Here is a 17,944-nt window from a genome sequence, read left to right as displayed (position 1 = left end):
ATGTGTATGGGGTTTATCATTACAGATATCTATGATTCAGTTGCAGATATCCGCTATGTGAGTTACGGATATCTGTAACTGAATTACGACTAGTACTAATTCCAGTTTGAGATATCTACAGTTTGCTTCTGACTAGTCATAATTCCAGTTCTAGATATCTTTAATTCACCTCAATTAAAGATATCTACATGTCCCTTTTCAGATATCTGTAATTAAGTTTTGACTAGGCCAAATGAAGTTGTAGATATCTGTAACTGGAATTAGGAATAGTTGTAATTCAGTTACAGATATCTGTAATTCACATAGTGGATATCTGCAACTGAACTGTAGATATCTGTAATGACAAACCCCATACACATGAACGGCAAAAGTGACGTTGTCTGTCCTAGGAAGAATAAAGTTGTAGATCTGAAATGTTCTTTTTGACAAGAGGCAAAACTGAATTACAGATATCTTGAATGAAATATCCAACTATTTAAAATGTAGAAAGACGTTGTTGATATCTTCAATGTTAATTCCGGAGACTCAAACTTAGCTTTTAAATGTTAAATCTGCTTTCCCTTTGAGACAAACTGTTTGTAAAAATGGGCTATACAAATAAAACCACCTTGATTGCATGATGTCGCTCCTGTCTGTGACTCTGACCCTCATGATGTCACAGCTTACTGATGATAGATAGAGATAGATAGAGAATACTTTATTCATCCCTAGCAGGGAAATTCAAGTTAGTCCAGTAGCTCACACAACAATGACACAAAAAAGATGAACACAAAAAACATTTTAACAAGTGTTATATAAAATGATGTCGCTGTTGTTGTCACGTCGATGTCGTGCAGAGTACCAGCTGGACTCGGAGAGCCTGAGCCAATGCGAGTTGCTGAGGGGCGTGGCCGTTGCCAAGCAACAGGGTGCGGCCCCTCACTGTACGGAGGACGGCCGGTTCAGGTGAGTGTCGATGATGACATCACAGCACATGGGTCACGCTGAAGCCTGTGATGTCATGACGTGTGTGTGTGTGTGTGTGTGTGTGTGTGTGTGTGTGTGTGTGTGTGTGTGTGTGCAGGCCGGTGCAGTGCAGTGGTCAGGAGTGTTGGTGCGTCGATGCTGAAGGTCAAGAGGTCGTCGGGACTCGAACCAGCAGCTCTGCTCCGTCCTGTGAGTTACTGTGACGTCATGAATCACAGGATGACACTTTCCTGTCTATCTCTACTATGGCTGTCAAGTAAAAAGGCAACAAAAAAAAAAGAAATCTTACCACTTTTTTCTAGAATTTTTTATTTATTTATTTTTTCCTTTTTCTTTTTTTTTTCTTTTAGAATTTTACCACTTTTTCTAGAAATGTTGAAGTGTTTTTGGAGAAGTTGTACCAGTTTTTCCCAGAAATTTCTCTACACGATTTCCAAAATGTCACGCCATTGGTCCTCATTTGAACATACATTAACTATAAAAAGTAATGTTTAAAGTTTCAAAGTTTCAAAGTTATCTTTATTGTCCCAGTTGGGAAATTGATTTGCAGCCAGGACATCCAAAATACATAAAAACATACAATACCAATAAATACACATAAAACACACACACAGAGCAATCAACCTCTGTTATGTTCTTCAGTCTCAAAACAAATATTTGTATATTTCTGGTGTTTGCTTCAAAATGTTGTCGAATGGGGGTCTGTAGTCTAATTTGTGTTAATTTAGGGTCCTTGATGTAAAAAGTTTCGAGAGCCACTGAGGTAGAGGATAGATAGGGGACAGGAAGAGGACATAACATGAATCAAGCTGAGTCTTAAAAACTGAGAGACGCCTGTGTCGTGTGTCCTCACCTGTCTGTCTTCAGGCCCCTCCCCCTGTCAGCTGCAGGCGGTGCTCACCTGCGCCCCCTCAGGTGAGTATGAGTCGGTGCAGTGTGACTCCAGCAGGGGGCAGTGTTGGTGCGTGGACCAGGACGGGATGGAGCTGTACGGGACCCGACAGAACGGGACGCCTGAGCGCTGTACGTACACACACCTGACCTCTGACCTCTGACCCCACACTGCAAAAAACAAAATCTTTCCAAGAATATTTATCTGTCAAAATTAAGCTCTTTCCACTTAAAATAAGACTCATCACCTACAAATTAACTTGTTTTCAAACTAGTTTTCACTTGAAATAAGAAGGAAAATCTGCCAGTGAAAGCACGTTTTTTGTGTTCATAATAAGAAAGAAACTATCAGATTTTTCTACTTATTTCAAGTAAAAAATATGCTTAAAAGAAGTAAAAATTGTCTAAAGAACAAGCTACTCTTTGTGAAAAGTCTTATTTTAAGTTTTTTTATTATTATTATAACCTTTAGGTTTCTCCCATTGAGATCCAAGATCTCTTTTGCAAGAGAGACCTGGCCAAGAATGACAGCACATAGTTTCAACACATAGTCACATTTATTAAAGACACAAAACAAACGAACAAACAAAAAAACCAAAAAAAAACCAATTACATTTTCAAAATTAGTTAAAAGAATTTACAAGTACTTTGAGTTTTTGACTAGAAATAACATTTTGACTAGAAGTAAGACAGATATTCTTGGTAAGATTTTGAGTTTTTGCAGTGCAGCACTAACCAGGAGCGTTTGTCTCTGACCTTCAGGTCCTGGCAGCTGTGAGGTGAGGGAGCGGCGGCTGCTCCACTCCCCCGGCTCTCCTACCTCCCCCCCTCAGTGTGCAGCCGACGGCCGCTTCCTGCCCGTTCAGTGTAAATTCATCAACACTACCGACAGGACCGAGCTCGACCTGCTGCACGCCATCACCAGGTACACTCACCTGACACACCTAATGTAACACTGAATTAGTAGGAATTTAAATTTTAGTTTGTCATTTGCAATAAAAAAAACAAAACAATTGGTCCTATGTTAATAGATAGAATATAATTAGTAATGTAAATATATTTGGACTATATTTGATTTGTTGTGAGATTAATTCATGCATAATAAACGTGATAATCGTAATACCTGTGATTATCTCTCTGACAATAACCGTACCAAGTAAATCTAGTGACATCCATCACCTGTCTCACCTGTGTGTGTCAGTTTCCCAGAAGCCTTTGGGACGTTCAGCAGTTTCAGGAAGACGTTCCCGTTTGTCTCCTCCTACTGTTTCTGTTCAGACAGTCGAGGCCGCGAGCTGGAGGACACAGGTACATGGTGATGATGATGATGATGATGATGGTGGTAGTTATGATGAAGGTGATGATGAAGGTGTGTCGATCCCGTCCAGGTGTGGAGCTCCTCCTGTCTCAGGTGTACGACTCGGCCTTCTCCGCTCTGCCCTCTGGTTGCTCCTTCTCTCAGTCCAACATCTACAGGATCTTGCAGCGGAGGATGCTGGGAGTTCGCCTCGCCCTCACCGGACGCTTCAGATGTAACGTCACTCACTGGTCCTAACTGGTTTAGATTAGATTAGATTAGAAAACTTTATTGATCCCCAAGGGGAAACTGATTTGCCACCCAATAAAAACACATACATCCACTTGACAAATATATACACAAACATTTCCATACCATTGCACAAAACTTATCAACATGATTGGATACTTCATACGAGAGAGTAGGCTGCTCAAAGCAAGTGATTTAAATTGATATTAATATAGGCAAGGATAAATAAATAAATATACACCTCCAGAAGATAAAAAACAACAACAACAGACAACCGCTATTTGTGGTTAAAATATCTGACTGCTGCAGGAACAAAGGAGCGTCTAAGTCGTTCAGTAGAACACCGAGGCATCACTAACCGCTCACTGAAGGAGCTTTCAAGCTCCTTAAATATATTGTGGAGTGGGTGGTTATCATAGAGAAGGACTGTTTTCAACTTGGTCCTTGTTCTCTTCTCCACTATTACCTCAAGCTTATCTGGGTTAAAACCAATCAATCACTTTATCATCTTATTAATTCTGTTCTTGTCGTCAATGGATATACTGCCTCCCCAGCACAGAACAGCGTAAAATAAAACACTAGCCAGGATGCCCTGGTAGAAGGTGCCTTACAGCCTTGGGCTAATGTCAAAGGATCTAAGTTTCCTAAGAAAGAAAAGCCTAGACTGAGCCTTCTTTACAAGGACCCCAGTGTTTTCAACTGTTTGAACAGGTTTGAACTGGTTAATAACACTGTCTGTCTGTCTGTCTGTCCCAGGTCCGTCCCCCTGCGAGGAGGAGCAGCGAGCAGCGACGGCGGCGTCCAGCGTGTTCGTCCCGTCCTGTGACATCAGAGGAGGCTTCACCCCCACCCAGTGTCAGAGGGGGGGGCAGTGCTGGTGTGTCGACCCTGCAGGGAGAGAGCTGCCCGGGACACGGCGGCTCGGAGACGCCCCGCACTGTGGTGGGTGTTCACCAGACAAGACGCAAGGGTTTCTTTATTTTTTTAATTTATGGATAGCCCCTTGAGATGAGCAGCCATCTTGTTTTTGAGGGGGTCCAACATAAAACGAAAAGCACATACAGTCATGACAACAGACATACATAGAGGCTCTCAAATACCCATCCACCATCCATATACAACAACCAAGGCATAATACAAAACAACACAACAGAGCACAGACGGTAACGGTTCACGGCTCCGCATCATCCATTAATTCCTGATAATCGGCACCTCGTCGGTCACTATCCCTTATGTAGCCGATGTTATCTGGCCCGCTGTGCTTTGTTTTGGTACAAACTGCCCCAGGTGGGGTTCGAACCCTGGTTTCCCGCACGGTTACATGCTGTCATTCCAACATCCCACCATTTAGACATACTATTATTCCAACATACCACCATTTAGTCTTACCACCATTCCAACATCCCACCATTTAGACATCCAACCATTCCAACATCCCACCATTCCAACATCCCACCATTTAGACATCCCATCACTCTGACATCCCACCATTTAGACATACCACCATTTAGACATCCCACCATTCTGACATACCACCATTTAGACATACCACCAAATCCGATATCCCACCATTTAGACATACCACCATTCCAACATACCATCATTCCGACATCCCACCATTCAAATATCCCACCATTTAGACATACCACCATTCCGACATCCCACCATTTAGACATCCCATCATTCCGATATCCCACCATTCCGACATCCCACCATTGCGACATCTCACCATTTAGACATACCACCATTTCAACATACCACCATTATTCCGACATCCCCCCATTCAAACATCCCACCATTTAGACATCCCACCACTCCGACATCCTACCGCTCCAACATCCCACCATTCCAACATCCCACCATTTAGACATACCACCATTCCAACATCCCACCACTTTAACATCCCACCATTTAGACATCCCACCATTCCAACATACTGCTATTCCGACATGCGAACGTCCCACCAACTCTCTTTCATCATTGCCTAAACCCAACCAGTGCAAACTCTTTTGGGGAAAAAAATTTAAAAATTAAGTGTTGTGTGGGATGTCGGAATGGGGGTTGCGGGCGATGATGCAAACCGTTGTGCCAAGAGATCAATGACCACTTGGCAGTCGGGTTTGCACGTCCGTTATGGGTGAATGAGTGCACCCGCACCGTCCGTTACATATCACAGTATATAACAGTCAAATCCTCCTCCTCCTCCTCCTGTTCCTCCTTCTCCTTCTCCTCCTCCAGGTCCAGCTGACTGTCCCTCTAAGCGTCGAGTGGCTCTGTCCCGTCTCTTCGCTGGTCCTGTTTCTCCTCCTCGTCTCACCAACTCCATCAGACTTCCCGCCTCCTCCTGCGCCTCCCTGCTCCGTCCTCTGAGGGACCTCCTCCTGCCCGTGGACTCGGACCCCACCTCCTTCCTGTCTCAGATGGTGGACGTCCTCCACGGTCTCTTCCCCTCGGTGGGCGGGGCTCTGCAGGCTCTGGCGCGCTCCTCCTCCTCCTCCTCCCCCCGGATGCTGCAGGAGAACCTGTTTGGAGGGAAGTTCCTGAAGAACGCCGCGGCCTTCAACCTGAGCGGCGAGGTGGGGGCTCGAGGAGCTCTGGGTCTGGAGCGTCTCTCCTCTCAGAACCTGCAGAAGAACCGGGACCTGGTGCGGTCGGTCAGCAGAGTCCTGGAGGATCAGAGCTTCCTGTCGGCGCTGAAGCAAACGCTGAGAGAACTGAGCATCTCCCAGGACGAATCCCTGGACCAGGTGAGACTGCAGGTGGTCATGCATGAGGGACTTCATTTATAAAAACTGTGCGTAGGATCATTACAAAAAGTGTATGTGCCTCCAAAAGTGAAAGTTAACGTGCGCCAAAAAATATTCAGATTTATATAACCCTGCGTACGCACACTTGCAAGTAAACTTCCCTCAGTGTGCCTACAAACGTGCACACCTGAATCAGCTTCATGTCCCGCCCTGTACACACCCTTTTTTAACCATAGATGGTCAGTGCAAACCACCTCATGAATGAGGTCTGCATGTAAAGGAACCTGGCGTGCTCCTGTTCTGTCGTTGTTGTGAATATTGTCTGCAGGTGAGAAAAGAACGATAAAAGAGATTTCTCAGTGATGCGTGATTAAAGTCCCCTGATCTGGCTCTACAACCACTGATGAGCATAGGTATCGCTCCTAATCAATAACACTGCACAACAGAAAATATCAATTACCTACGTTAACTGCCCACAATATTATTACTTTACTCTTAGCGTTTCTATGTCCTTTAGTACCTTTTGTTTACTATTTTCCTGGTTTCCTCCTTATTTGTGCCAAAAACCTATTGGTTGTGATCTATAAGTAGTCTAATTTCAAAGAGAAATGAACAAGCACAAATAATATTTTATATCACTCGCAGTTTATTTATAGATTTTGATTGACAGGGGAAGTCCCGGAGTCAATCAATTAGGTACCGGTTCCGATCGGCAAGTCAAATTAAGCCTTGAATGCCTATGAGCGGTAGGTCAATTGAAGTGAACGACATAGGCCTACGTCTCACTCTCACATATCACGTCACTTTCTTGTTGTTCTATTCTGTTTTACAACCAAGGACCACCATGTCTTTAGGCCACTTTCCTTGCATCACCAACATTTCAGAGCTCCCCCTAAGTCGGCTTTCAGGGGAACTCGACTCCCCCGTAATTTGAACACTGGTGAAGGGCGATAATAAAAACAACTGTCCTTCTGACTCTACATTTCTTCAATCTGACTTCAGTTCACTGCCGTCTGTGTCGCCAGTTCCCCTTTTCCTCCAAACCATGTGTACACACATGGGTCAGAGTTTGCTTGGGGCTGTGCACATTCTCCCGTCAAGTTTGTTTTTTATAGATCACAACCTTTGAGTTGAAAGTGACGTACGCCACTTTCAGGCCCTGTTTAGTGTTGACGGATGATTGACAGGAGTTCTGAGGTCACAGAATGATGCTCCCCCTCCTCCTCCTCTTCCAGGTCCTCTATCCGCTCCTTCGCTCCTGCTCTGGTGATGACAAAGACGGCGACGCGGCGGCCATCTTTGTTCCCAGCTGCTCGCCCGACGGTGGTTACCAGGAGGTTCAGTGTTGGAGAGGAGCGTGCTGGTGCGTTGACCCTCAGGGGTCGGAGGTGCCCGGGTCTCGGACCTCCTCCGGCCGGCGTCCTCGCTGCCCGTCCCGCTGCGAGACAGAGAGAGCGGCGGCGCAGCAGGTGAAAGGAAACCTGGCGGCCGGAGCTGAGATCTACGTCCCGGCGTGCTCCGAGGACGGGGACTTCCTGCCGCTGCAGTGCGTCGGCTCGCGCTGCTTCTGCGTGGACGGCGAGGGGAAGAGGACGAGCGCCGGAGCAGCAGGGGGCGCCGCCAGCTGTAAGTCACGACTAGTGGTGTTTTAATTCAAACCAACAGAGAAAATATGCAATATGCACATAGGCCTGGACTACAGGAATACGATATATTCCTAAACGCACATTTTTCTGTCCAGTTGGGCCTCTCAACCACACAGCGATTTTACCCACAAAAACGGAGATATTTGTAAACGGATAAAAAAGTGGAAAAATAAAAAAATATCCGATTGAGTGGATCCGTGTAGCAATGTTAAACGGAGCTGGTGTTGACGCGATGACGTCAAGCGCCTAGCGACAAGCCGCTCGCACATGCATGGAAGCAAAACAGTTCTCAACAACAATGGCCGACATGTACCGGGCTATCTATGTGTGCTTTGTACTTTTAGGCCTCATCTCAGCTCTACACATGAACGTAACGTTGTTGCATCAACTGCATTCCACCAGTACGCAAAGGCGTCTGCTGCACCCAATATTACTGGATAGCCCCAAGCGTCCATGGTTTGAAATCCACCAGAAACGCCACACTGGACCGTTTGGCTGCGCATGCTCATAACCTTCTGTGGCATTTTCCATTTTGCTAATCGCCACCTATCTGCCAGGCATGGCATTGGAGGCTTCAGAGGCGATCATTTTCAGTTTTGCCTCTTCATATGGACAGAGATATTTCTGTGGTGTGGAGTTTTTTTTTTAAAACGAGGACGAAAATATCCACTTGAAAAAATATCCATATACGTGTAGTCCAGGCCATAGAGTTTTACCAGGGCTTAAGTTTATCACGGTGCTGGTTCCAAAAAGTGAATGTGATTTCTGCATTGTGTTTTGGATGATGTCAGAAAATCAGCTCTGTGACTAAAACACAAGTTTACGTAGTTCAGTGAGATAATCTTCACATATGAACTCCTTTTCTACTGTATCTGAAGCTTAATGTGATGTTCAGAAGTAAAAAGCTAACGTTAGGCTTTAACGGACTACTACACGGTCACGTGACTGACGTCACCACCACTAAGCTTTCCACTGGTTTCAGCTGCTTTATGTTAAAAACATTGTCTAATGGGGAAATGGGACTGTTTTGACTTGTTGAAGAACCATAAATAACATCAGATAACCTCCATTAGACACTCTGGAGCCACAGGAACCAGCCTGTCATTGTAACGAGTTGAGTCGTGATGCGTTCACTGTCCGTCTGTTGTGTTTCAGGTCCAGAGACGACGTCACAGAAGCTTCCTCCGTCTTCAGGTCAGTTCAGCTGCAGCTTTAATCACAGCTGTGACTGTAAACATCTGGACAGCTGTGACATGCTAACCTAGTACCTATCCTCCTCCTCCTCCTCAGGTAGCTGCTCTGAGGCGTCGGCCCTCGCCGCTGCGTTCAGGGACCGGGTGAAGAGCGTCATCTCTCTCTCTAACTCCTCCCACCTGCCGCTGGGATACGGCTTCCTATTGGCCGAGGGCCTGCGTCTGACGCCGGAGGAGCTGCAGATCAGCCAATCAGAGGAGGAGATGAGGATTTCTGAGTCGCTGCTGAGCCAATCCAACGCCGCTCTGCGATTGGCTGCTTTCTCCAGTGAGTCTGACCGTGAAGAAACACTATGACCTCACCTGTCAGGAGAGTTAATGTGTGAATTAGAGCACTGGAAAAGAGAGTAACGACACCACCATTGACTCCCGTGGTTAAAGCCTCATGCGCCCCTAGTGGCAGGATATGGGTGTTGCAAAAGCGCCCAGAAAACTCATTCACTCCAATGTATGTGTGTTGCCCACTTGCTTGTAAATTGGTGAAAACGGCCGTGTTTTTGTTTTTAGGTGTCTTGGATATATCAAATTATACTTATAATTTGTTTATTACAAAATGTAGATTGAAACATTAATGTAGACAACTGTTTTTTTTGTTTGTTTGTTTTTTACCAGCCTATGTGTTAATGTTTATCTGTAAAGGATCCTCAATGATGCTATTAACGTGGGTGATCTATAAATGTCCTTAAATGATTGAAAACACCACACTGCTCATTCACCAGCAATGCAGAGTTGTCAGTTCTTGGGCGCTTTTGCAAAACCCATATTCCTCCACCAGGAGGCGCTTCCATTGGACAATGCGTGTCGTTATACTCTCTTATTCCAGTGCTGTAGTGTGAGTAAACACGATGTCACTTCCTGACGATGTCGTGGCCCTTCAGAATAAAAGCTCCAGAGAAACAGAAGCTGCAGAACTTCATAGAGAATCCATTGACCACACGACCACACGACCACATCTGATCATAGTCTGTTCAGTCCAGGTGTTTTATTGATCTGATTAAAAACATAGTAATAATAATATTTAGGGCCATTAGTTGACTAATTATTGCAGACAATGATAATAGCCTACAGTGTTTACAATTAATTAACGAGACTATGACGTAAAAATAAATACATTTTAAAAACTGACAGTGAGTGAGTGTCACGACTTACTGTATTTGGCCCTTCAAATTAAAAGCCCACAGTTCAGTCATATAGATTTTGACTTAATTTTGACAAGACACGGCTTCAAATGTTTTTTTTTTTCTTTCTGTGACCAAGCAACCAATGAAATTCAGGTTGACTAATGAGTTCTTGCTCGACTATATTGATGATATTGATAATAACAACAGCCATTAGAGCTGGTGGTTCGAGTCTCCGAGTCAAAACGTGTGAGCTCAACAATGTGTGTGTTGTCCTTGTTTGGGTTACTGATGATGATGGTGATGATGCTGTTGTTGTTGTTGTTGTTTTGCAGCTGTCCAGATGTTGCTGCCTCCCGGCCGTCGCTCCTATCAGCCCTTCACTCCTCAGTGTGACGCCGACGGCCGCTGGCTCAACACACAGTGTTACCACGGCTCAGGTAACACTCACCTGTCTCCACCTGCTGCTCAGTCTGAAGTATCATCACTCTGTGTTATATTTACATATTTACATCATATTCTTATACAGCTGCAAAAACTGGAAAAGAAAAAAACAATTCCGGTAATTGAGTTATAGGCCGTTAATTACGTGTTAATGTCAAGAAATAGCCAAGAAATAACAATTCATTGTAGCACGGTCAAGAAATTGTCAATTTCATATTAATGTCATGTTTTTCATAAAGGTAAAATATTACACATGCTTTTTTCATGCTTTGAATTTTTTGGGGAAAGACCAGAATTTTTCTCCACCAAGTCCTCTGCAATTGACTGATATTTCTGGGCTATTTCTACATAATCAATTGTTATTTCTTGGCAATATTTCTCAACGTTATGACACAATTAATTGTTATTTCTAGGCTATTTCTTGACATTATCGTGTAATTAACGGCCTGTAAATTAAACGGCCTTACCCACATTTCCTCAGCAGAAACGTTGGCAATCTTGGAAATGATGTGACAAACATGTTTTTATCAGAGTTTAGTTTATTTTAGTTTATTTGCACATTATATAGCCTGCGTAAAAACAATGAAAATACTGAAATTAAACATTGTGCAGGAGAAGTGGAAGCCAGAAAAGGCTGATGAAATTACATCTGCTATGTAAAAACAACAGTGGTCGTCTTAACAAAAACAAGATAATACAGAAATTCAAAGAACTGTGATATTTAACTTATTTTATTGATGAAGTAGAACCGTCTCTTCACAGTGAAACATTACATCACAGATCAGAGTGACATCATCATGTAAAATAACCACAATAACAAAGTCTGTGTGTATGTGTGCGTTCAGCTCAGTGTTGGTGCGTCGATGAAGATGGAGAATACATCCCAGGCTCCCTGACCAGCCGCTCACTCAGCCTGCCCAGATGTAAACACACACACACACACACACACACACACACACACACACACACACACACACACACACACACACAGAGGAAGATCAGTATAAATGAACTGAGTTGTGTTTGAGCTGGAAATGCAGGAGGCGACAACCTGAACGTGTGTGTGTGTGTGTGTGTGTGTGTGTGTGTGTGTGTTGCAGGTCTGACTTCCTGTCAGAGAGCTCAGACTCATTCTCTTCTCTCTGGTTGGACGAAAAACATCGACGCTTCACCGTACGACCCCAAGTGTGACGAGGTAAGAACACACACACACACACACACTCTGACACACACGTTGCTGCACTTTTAAACCAACATTTAAAGGTATTCTGAAAAGAAAATTTAATTTGAGCCCACTATGGGTCTTAACATTAGTGTAATAACCAAGGGGGCAGTTGTGGGTCTGAGAAGTGAAGTCACTTCCGCGTTCAACAAACTGCAATCCCCTCTTCTTCCTCTGGGGGCTGGTGTCAGAAAGCAGCATTCTCCATAGACCCCCATGTTAAAATCACCCACTTTACATCCTCAATAAACATGTTAAAAGCCTGGTGTCACAACGTTTTTTTTTCTCAATCGATAGTTTCTACCCCCGCACACACTCTGAGGGGGGTGAATTTTTTTTAACTCTACCGTTTTACTGTTATTAGGTTAAAATTCTGGCCAATTAGGGCGCGGAAACGTTGAGTGACAGGTCCGAGCAGCTCCGTGGACAGCTGCTTCGAGGCCAGTGGGCGGGTTCTCGGCCAGCCAATCCAACATGGCGCTGTTCAGGCCGCCATATTTGAGTCACAAAAACGACTCCCCAAAACCAATGGGTGACGTCACGGACGCTACGTCCATTCTTTTTACAGTCTATGGTAATAACTCATCTGTCAGACGATGGAGCCCAAACTTTGTGCAAAATTCTATTTTCGAGTAAATCCGGGGTGAAATCCCGCCCGCTCGGTAACGACCAATCAAATTAGTTTTCCTTACTCGGGTAAACTTGTGTGGAAACTTGTGGAAGGAGGTGGAACAAACAGGACAAACAGCCATTTCTGAACACCTTTAAAAGTTTCTCAGACTCTGTGTCACATTTGAAAACCGTGGATCAGATTTGATCAATAAAACAACTATCGATGAAATCATAGATGAGAAATATTGTGTCTGTTCAAAACATTCATATACTTTAACTCCGCCCACATGTCTAACACTTGTATTTGTGTGTGTGTGTGTGTCAGGACGGCCGTTACTCTGTGCTGCAGACAGGGGGCGCTGCAGGTTGGTGTGTGAACCCTCAGACCGGAGAGAAGATTCAGACGGCGACGCTGAGCGCCAGCGGAGAGCTGACCTGTACGAACACACACACACACTCTCTCTGCTGTCAGTCACTTCACTGTGTTAAAGGGATAGTTCAACATTTAGTCAAATTGTCCCATTGCCATAATCTCTATAGTCATAGCAGTAGGTTTGTTACCTTTAATTGTCGGTGCAAGCTGTTTTTAGAACGGTGGAGCAGAGCCGTGAGCTGCTCAGAGCTACGCTACGGAGGCTCATTATGGGATTTCTTGGTTTCCCTCATCATCAAACTCATCAAATACACAATCCAACAACTCCACAACGCTCTGGTGGACAAGTTGTGAGCTGCACATTCACCACGCTATGAGATAATAACACAACGTTACCACACAGAGTTGTTTTAGAGGGAAATACAGAGACTGTTGATGAAAAACTGTCCCTGAAGGCAACGTGCATCAGTGGTTTTGCATGAATTTCCCTCTAAAACAACTCTGTGTGGTAACGTTGTGTTATTATCTCATAGTGTGGTGAATGTGCAGCTCACAACTTGTCCACCAGAGTGTTGTGGAGTTGTTGGATTGTGTATTTGATGAGTTTGATGAGGGAAACCAAGAAATCCCATAATGAGCCTCCGTAGCGTAGCTCTGAGCAGCTCACGGCTCTGCTCCGCCGTTCTAAAAACAGCTTGCACCGACAATTAAAGGTAACAAACCTACTGCTATGAATATAGGGATTATTATGGCAATGGGCCGATTTGCCAAAATGTTGGACTATCCCTTTAAAGTGTTGGTGGTGTGTGGTGCGTTCAGGTCCCAGCTGGTGTGAGCTTCAGGGTCTTCAGTGTCGCCCCGACGGCTCCTTCCTCCCGCTGCAGTGTGATGTCACTTCCTGTTGGTGCGTGTCTGTGGACGGGCAGGAAGTGGGCGGGACCAGGACGCCTCGCCAGACGGGTCGGACGCCGTCATGTGACCGTAAGTCGCCGCCGTCGTCATTCAGCGGGTCGTTGCCTATGACGACAGACGGCAGCTTCTGATTGGTCTGTCTGTCTGTCTGTGTGTGTGTTCTTGTCACTGTGTGTCACTTCAGTGTGCTGATGACACGGTCATAGTGAGTCTGTTGCCCCGGGACCAGTGGTGGATGATTTTATCAGCTGCTGTGATGATTCCTTTTTAAACTTCAATGTGACAAAAACTAAAGACTTGTGCAGAGATTTTAGAAGGAACTCTAACCCTCCACCCCAGGGCCGGCTCTACGCAGGGGCAAGAGGGGGCAGCAAATAAATGTGTTGCCCCCTCAAATCCAAATTTTAGAAGTTGAGAAAGCACATTTTAATATACTAAATGTGTATATTACAAGTTGACAAAATTATCTGCAGTAGCACAAAAATCCGCCAAAAAGGGGACACTGTTCTTTTCTAAAATGTTCTGTTCTTTTTTCTTCTTTTTTTTAGTGACCTCTCAGTTTTGTAAATCTTGACCATAGTAGACCCCCCCCCCCCTCTTCTCTGAGTACACCAGAATGCTTCACTCACATTTTAAAATCAAAAAAATGTTCTGGGGGGGATGCCCCCAGACCCTCCTACAGGGGTTTAGCTACTCACCTTTTTCACCCCCTCTGGGTTTGCAATGCATCTTCAGGTACAGTATATGCACCCCTAACCCCCCCTATAATGTGGCTCTTTGCATTACGACAGTAAGGACACCCCGGCCCCTAGTTGGACAGGTCTGAAGGTAGAGGCCTGACAAAGTGAAATCCACTTCTCCAGGTTGGGGTTGGACACATAGCCAACAACCCAATTCAATGAAGTTACGATAAGCACAGAGAAAAAACAGTACTGGAGCATGATGTGTTCACATGATGCCCCCTTCACATTTCTGACTGCCCCCTCATATATGCTGCCTAGAACCGGCCCTGCTCCACCCCCAGCAGTAATTAAGGGAGAGATTGTGGAGCGCGTCACAACCTTTAATGAAAACACAGACATTGTGTATAAAAAATTGCAGCAGCGACTGCATTTTGTGCAACAAATTAATGACTATTTTTAATCATTCTATGGTTGAATCAGTGCTGACCTTTTCCATCATCTCTTGGTTTGGCCGTCTCAAACTAGGAGATAAAAAGAGCCGGGAACACATTGTCAAAGTGGCCAGTAAAATTATTGGGGTTACATTACCCGATCTGTCCATAATCTCTCACAGGAGGATAATGTCTAAGGCTCAGGACATTATTCAGTGTCCTGACCATCCTCTCCATGCCGAGTTTGAGCTCCTTCCCTCTGGCAGGAGATTCAGATTGCCAAAAGCCAAATGAAACAGACTGAAAAACTCATTCATAACACAAGCAATTACCCAACTTAATTCAAATACTAAACAGTCATGATACACCCCGCTTACTTATCTATTTATTTATTTACTTACTTATTTATTTTCAATTGTATGGAACAGCTCCCAGTTTGCCCTCTGGGATACTTGTCATTTCAATGTTGTGTGGATGTGCTCTATATGTTCTGTGTTGTTTTTTTACCTTTCTGCAACATGAATTTCCCCTGGGGGACGATGAAGCTGAAGTTGAAGTTGAAGTTGAAGTGTTTGTCTCCAGGTCCCGTCTGTCCCGACCCCGTCGTTACCCACGGTGCACTGCTCTGCCGGCGCCCGGCAGCAGCCGACGGCCGTCAGAGCTGCGATCTCGTGTGTCACCATGGTTACCACAACTCGCTTCCTGTCAGCAGCTTCACGTGTGACACTGGGAGTCGCCGGTGGGACGGAGACGACAAACCGCTGAGAGGAGCCTGTCAGAGTGAGACATCGTTTTACTTCTCTGAGGATCTTTGTGTGTGTAACACGTTTACACACTTTGATTGTTTTTCTGTGTGTGTGTGTGTGTGTGTGTGTGTGTGTGTGTGTGTGTGTGTGTGTGTGTGTGTGTGTGCTCGTGCTCAGTGTCTCGGCCTCTCGAGACGGTGTCGTCCTCTCAGCTCTGGTCCTTGTCCTCGTCCTGCTCTCAGATCAGCCGGTTACAGTCTCTGTTGTTCAGCTCCATGACCAGCAGGGGGCTCTGCTCCCAACAGGTGAACACACACACACACACACACACACACACACACACACACACACTCTTGTCATAATACCAGAGTCTCAGTACTAGTCGATACCAACACCAGTGAATTTTGATGATTCTCGATACTTATTTGATACCACGATTTAAAAAAAAAAAACAGAACCCATGTGTTTCTAAATTCATTAGTCTACTTCAGGCATCACCAAATGGCGGACCTCGGTCCGAACCCGGACCGAGTGATGCTTCGATCCGGACCCGAGACCAATCTCTAATAAGTTAACATTTTCCTGGAGCATTTTTTTCCGACGGGACAGCGGGCTCAGCTATAGGTCAATACGGCAGCTTCACTCAATTGAGCCAATCAGATCGTTTGTTTACCCTGCGCGGCCAGTGCGTCTGAGAGGGAAAGAGAAAGGAGACGGACTGATGACAGCTTGTCTTGCTCCAAAATAAAAAAAAAAGTTGATGCTGAAGTCAAAGGCGAGCCGCCGGGCGTTTGTGGCCGCCGCTGCCGCCTTGGTTTAAGCGTGTGTGCGCGTGGGGGCCGTTCAGATGGGTCTCTTGTTGCGCGCACAAGCCCATTACTTTAATGTGCGCTCACAACGCCGTAGCGGTGCGTATTCAGTGCGACGTGCTTGTTTCCTGCTTCTCCGCCGGTGTTGTGTCAGACCCCGGTTCTCCCTCGGTCTGTAAACTTCTTCACGCGGAGCTCTGCCCCGTTTGGAAGGAGAAGGAAGCCCGTATGCGGGAAGACGTCGCTTCAGAGATGTAGAATGTGTGTTATAGAAGAGAAACACCTATTTCAGGACTACTGACTTGTATCACCAGAACAGAACAGACACATCCTGTGATTTTCAGCCTCCCTCCATATTTAATGGAGGGGGACAATGCAATGACAGTGCAGCTATCAAGATGCTTTTGACACCTTGGCCTCAAAAAAAGAAAGGAAGAAAGAAAAAAGCACCAAACAAACAAACAAACAGGGAAACCCCCTTATTTATTCGGTCTTGTTCTCTTTAATTGAAATACAGGCCTTAAATTAATTTGCCTGGGGGCTACTTTTATTCATGGTAAAAAAAAAAAAAAAATTAAAAGCTAGTTGTTTACTATACAAGTGCACTATGTTAAATGTTTCCTGTGTTGAAAATTGACGATAGATATGAAAATGCACTTTGTTGATTTTATTTATTTGACATAGGGGTAGGCTATAAGACACCATTTGGACTTTATAAGGTTCGGACCTTTCACTTGGATGAAAGTTTAGTAACTGGACCTCAATGAATTTTAATTGAATACCCCTGGTCTACTTTATTGAAAAAAAAACTGTTTCACATCAAACTTTTTGTGTTTAAGCTCCACTGAGCTTCAACAACTTCTCAGGCAGAAACATGAAGTAAGAACAGAGTTAAATGGTAAATAAGTCTCAACACAAACAGAAAGTCACGTAGTCATTGATTCTCATTCATTCACTTTCAGGCTGTTTTCACTCAGACTGCTGCAGAAACGACTCATTGTTTTTCAGTTTGTTTGTTTCACATTCACACGCGTATGTTTTTCCTCTGGTCCAAACCATCATGGATGTGAACAGATTCAGTTCACTAAACCAGTGGGTCTCAAAGTGGGGTCCGGGGACCCCGTGTGGGTTCAAGGGGGCCCCCAACGTTTTCTTGAAATTTACTATAGAAATGCTACCACTTTTTCTAGAATTTTTTTCTTTTTACCTTTTTTTGAGAACATTTTACCAGTTTCTTCTAGAATCGTTTAAAAACTTTTTTTTTTAGAAATGTGACAACTTTTTTCTAGAAAAATTTTAACTTTTCTATTTAGATTTTTCAAAATCTTTACCACGTTTTTCTAGAATGTTTTTAAAACTTTTTTTTTTGAGAATTTTTACCACTTTTTTCTAGAAATGTTTAAATATTTTTGGAGAAAATTTACCACTTTTTTCTCTACAATATTTCCAGAAAAAACAAAAATCTTCGCACATCTATTTCTTAGGCAGGTGTGTCAGAGGATGACAATTAAGTCCAAATTAGAAAAAGAAGAGTTCCCGCACACA

At 44.4% G+C, this 17,944-nt stretch overlaps 1 protein-coding gene across 1 annotated transcript in view; it reads left to right on the top strand.

The window, feature by feature from the left end:
- The window catches only part of LOC146959757 (thyroglobulin-like), a 46,233-nt gene that overhangs the window by 1,217 nt on the left and 27,072 nt on the right, over positions 1-17,944 (top strand). The window contains exons 2-19 of the mRNA XM_085772934.1: positions 837-945; positions 1,064-1,155; positions 1,834-1,989; positions 2,620-2,782; positions 3,059-3,165; positions 3,246-3,389; positions 4,160-4,351; positions 5,642-6,150; positions 7,386-7,776; positions 8,952-8,994; positions 9,091-9,317; positions 10,503-10,607; positions 11,457-11,534; positions 11,712-11,806; positions 12,771-12,882; positions 13,638-13,799; positions 15,427-15,624; positions 15,768-15,895. Coding sequence (XP_085629060.1) covers positions 837-945; positions 1,064-1,155; positions 1,834-1,989; positions 2,620-2,782; positions 3,059-3,165; positions 3,246-3,389; positions 4,160-4,351; positions 5,642-6,150; positions 7,386-7,776; positions 8,952-8,994; positions 9,091-9,317; positions 10,503-10,607; positions 11,457-11,534; positions 11,712-11,806; positions 12,771-12,882; positions 13,638-13,799; positions 15,427-15,624; positions 15,768-15,895 — 3,011 coding nt within the window. The remainder of the gene's footprint in view (positions 1-836; positions 946-1,063; positions 1,156-1,833; positions 1,990-2,619; positions 2,783-3,058; positions 3,166-3,245; positions 3,390-4,159; positions 4,352-5,641; positions 6,151-7,385; positions 7,777-8,951; positions 8,995-9,090; positions 9,318-10,502; positions 10,608-11,456; positions 11,535-11,711; positions 11,807-12,770; positions 12,883-13,637; positions 13,800-15,426; positions 15,625-15,767; positions 15,896-17,944) is intronic.

The sequence above is a fragment of the Trachurus japonicus genome, unplaced genomic scaffold (genome assembly GCF_045865225.1).
Source record: "Trachurus japonicus isolate A0001 unplaced genomic scaffold, Traja_1.0 AP031100.1".
Taxonomy (NCBI): domain Eukaryota; kingdom Metazoa; phylum Chordata; class Actinopteri; order Carangiformes; family Carangidae; genus Trachurus; species Trachurus japonicus.
The sequence above is the reverse complement of the archived record's forward strand: the minus strand, read 5'-3'. Positions and strand labels throughout refer to the sequence as shown.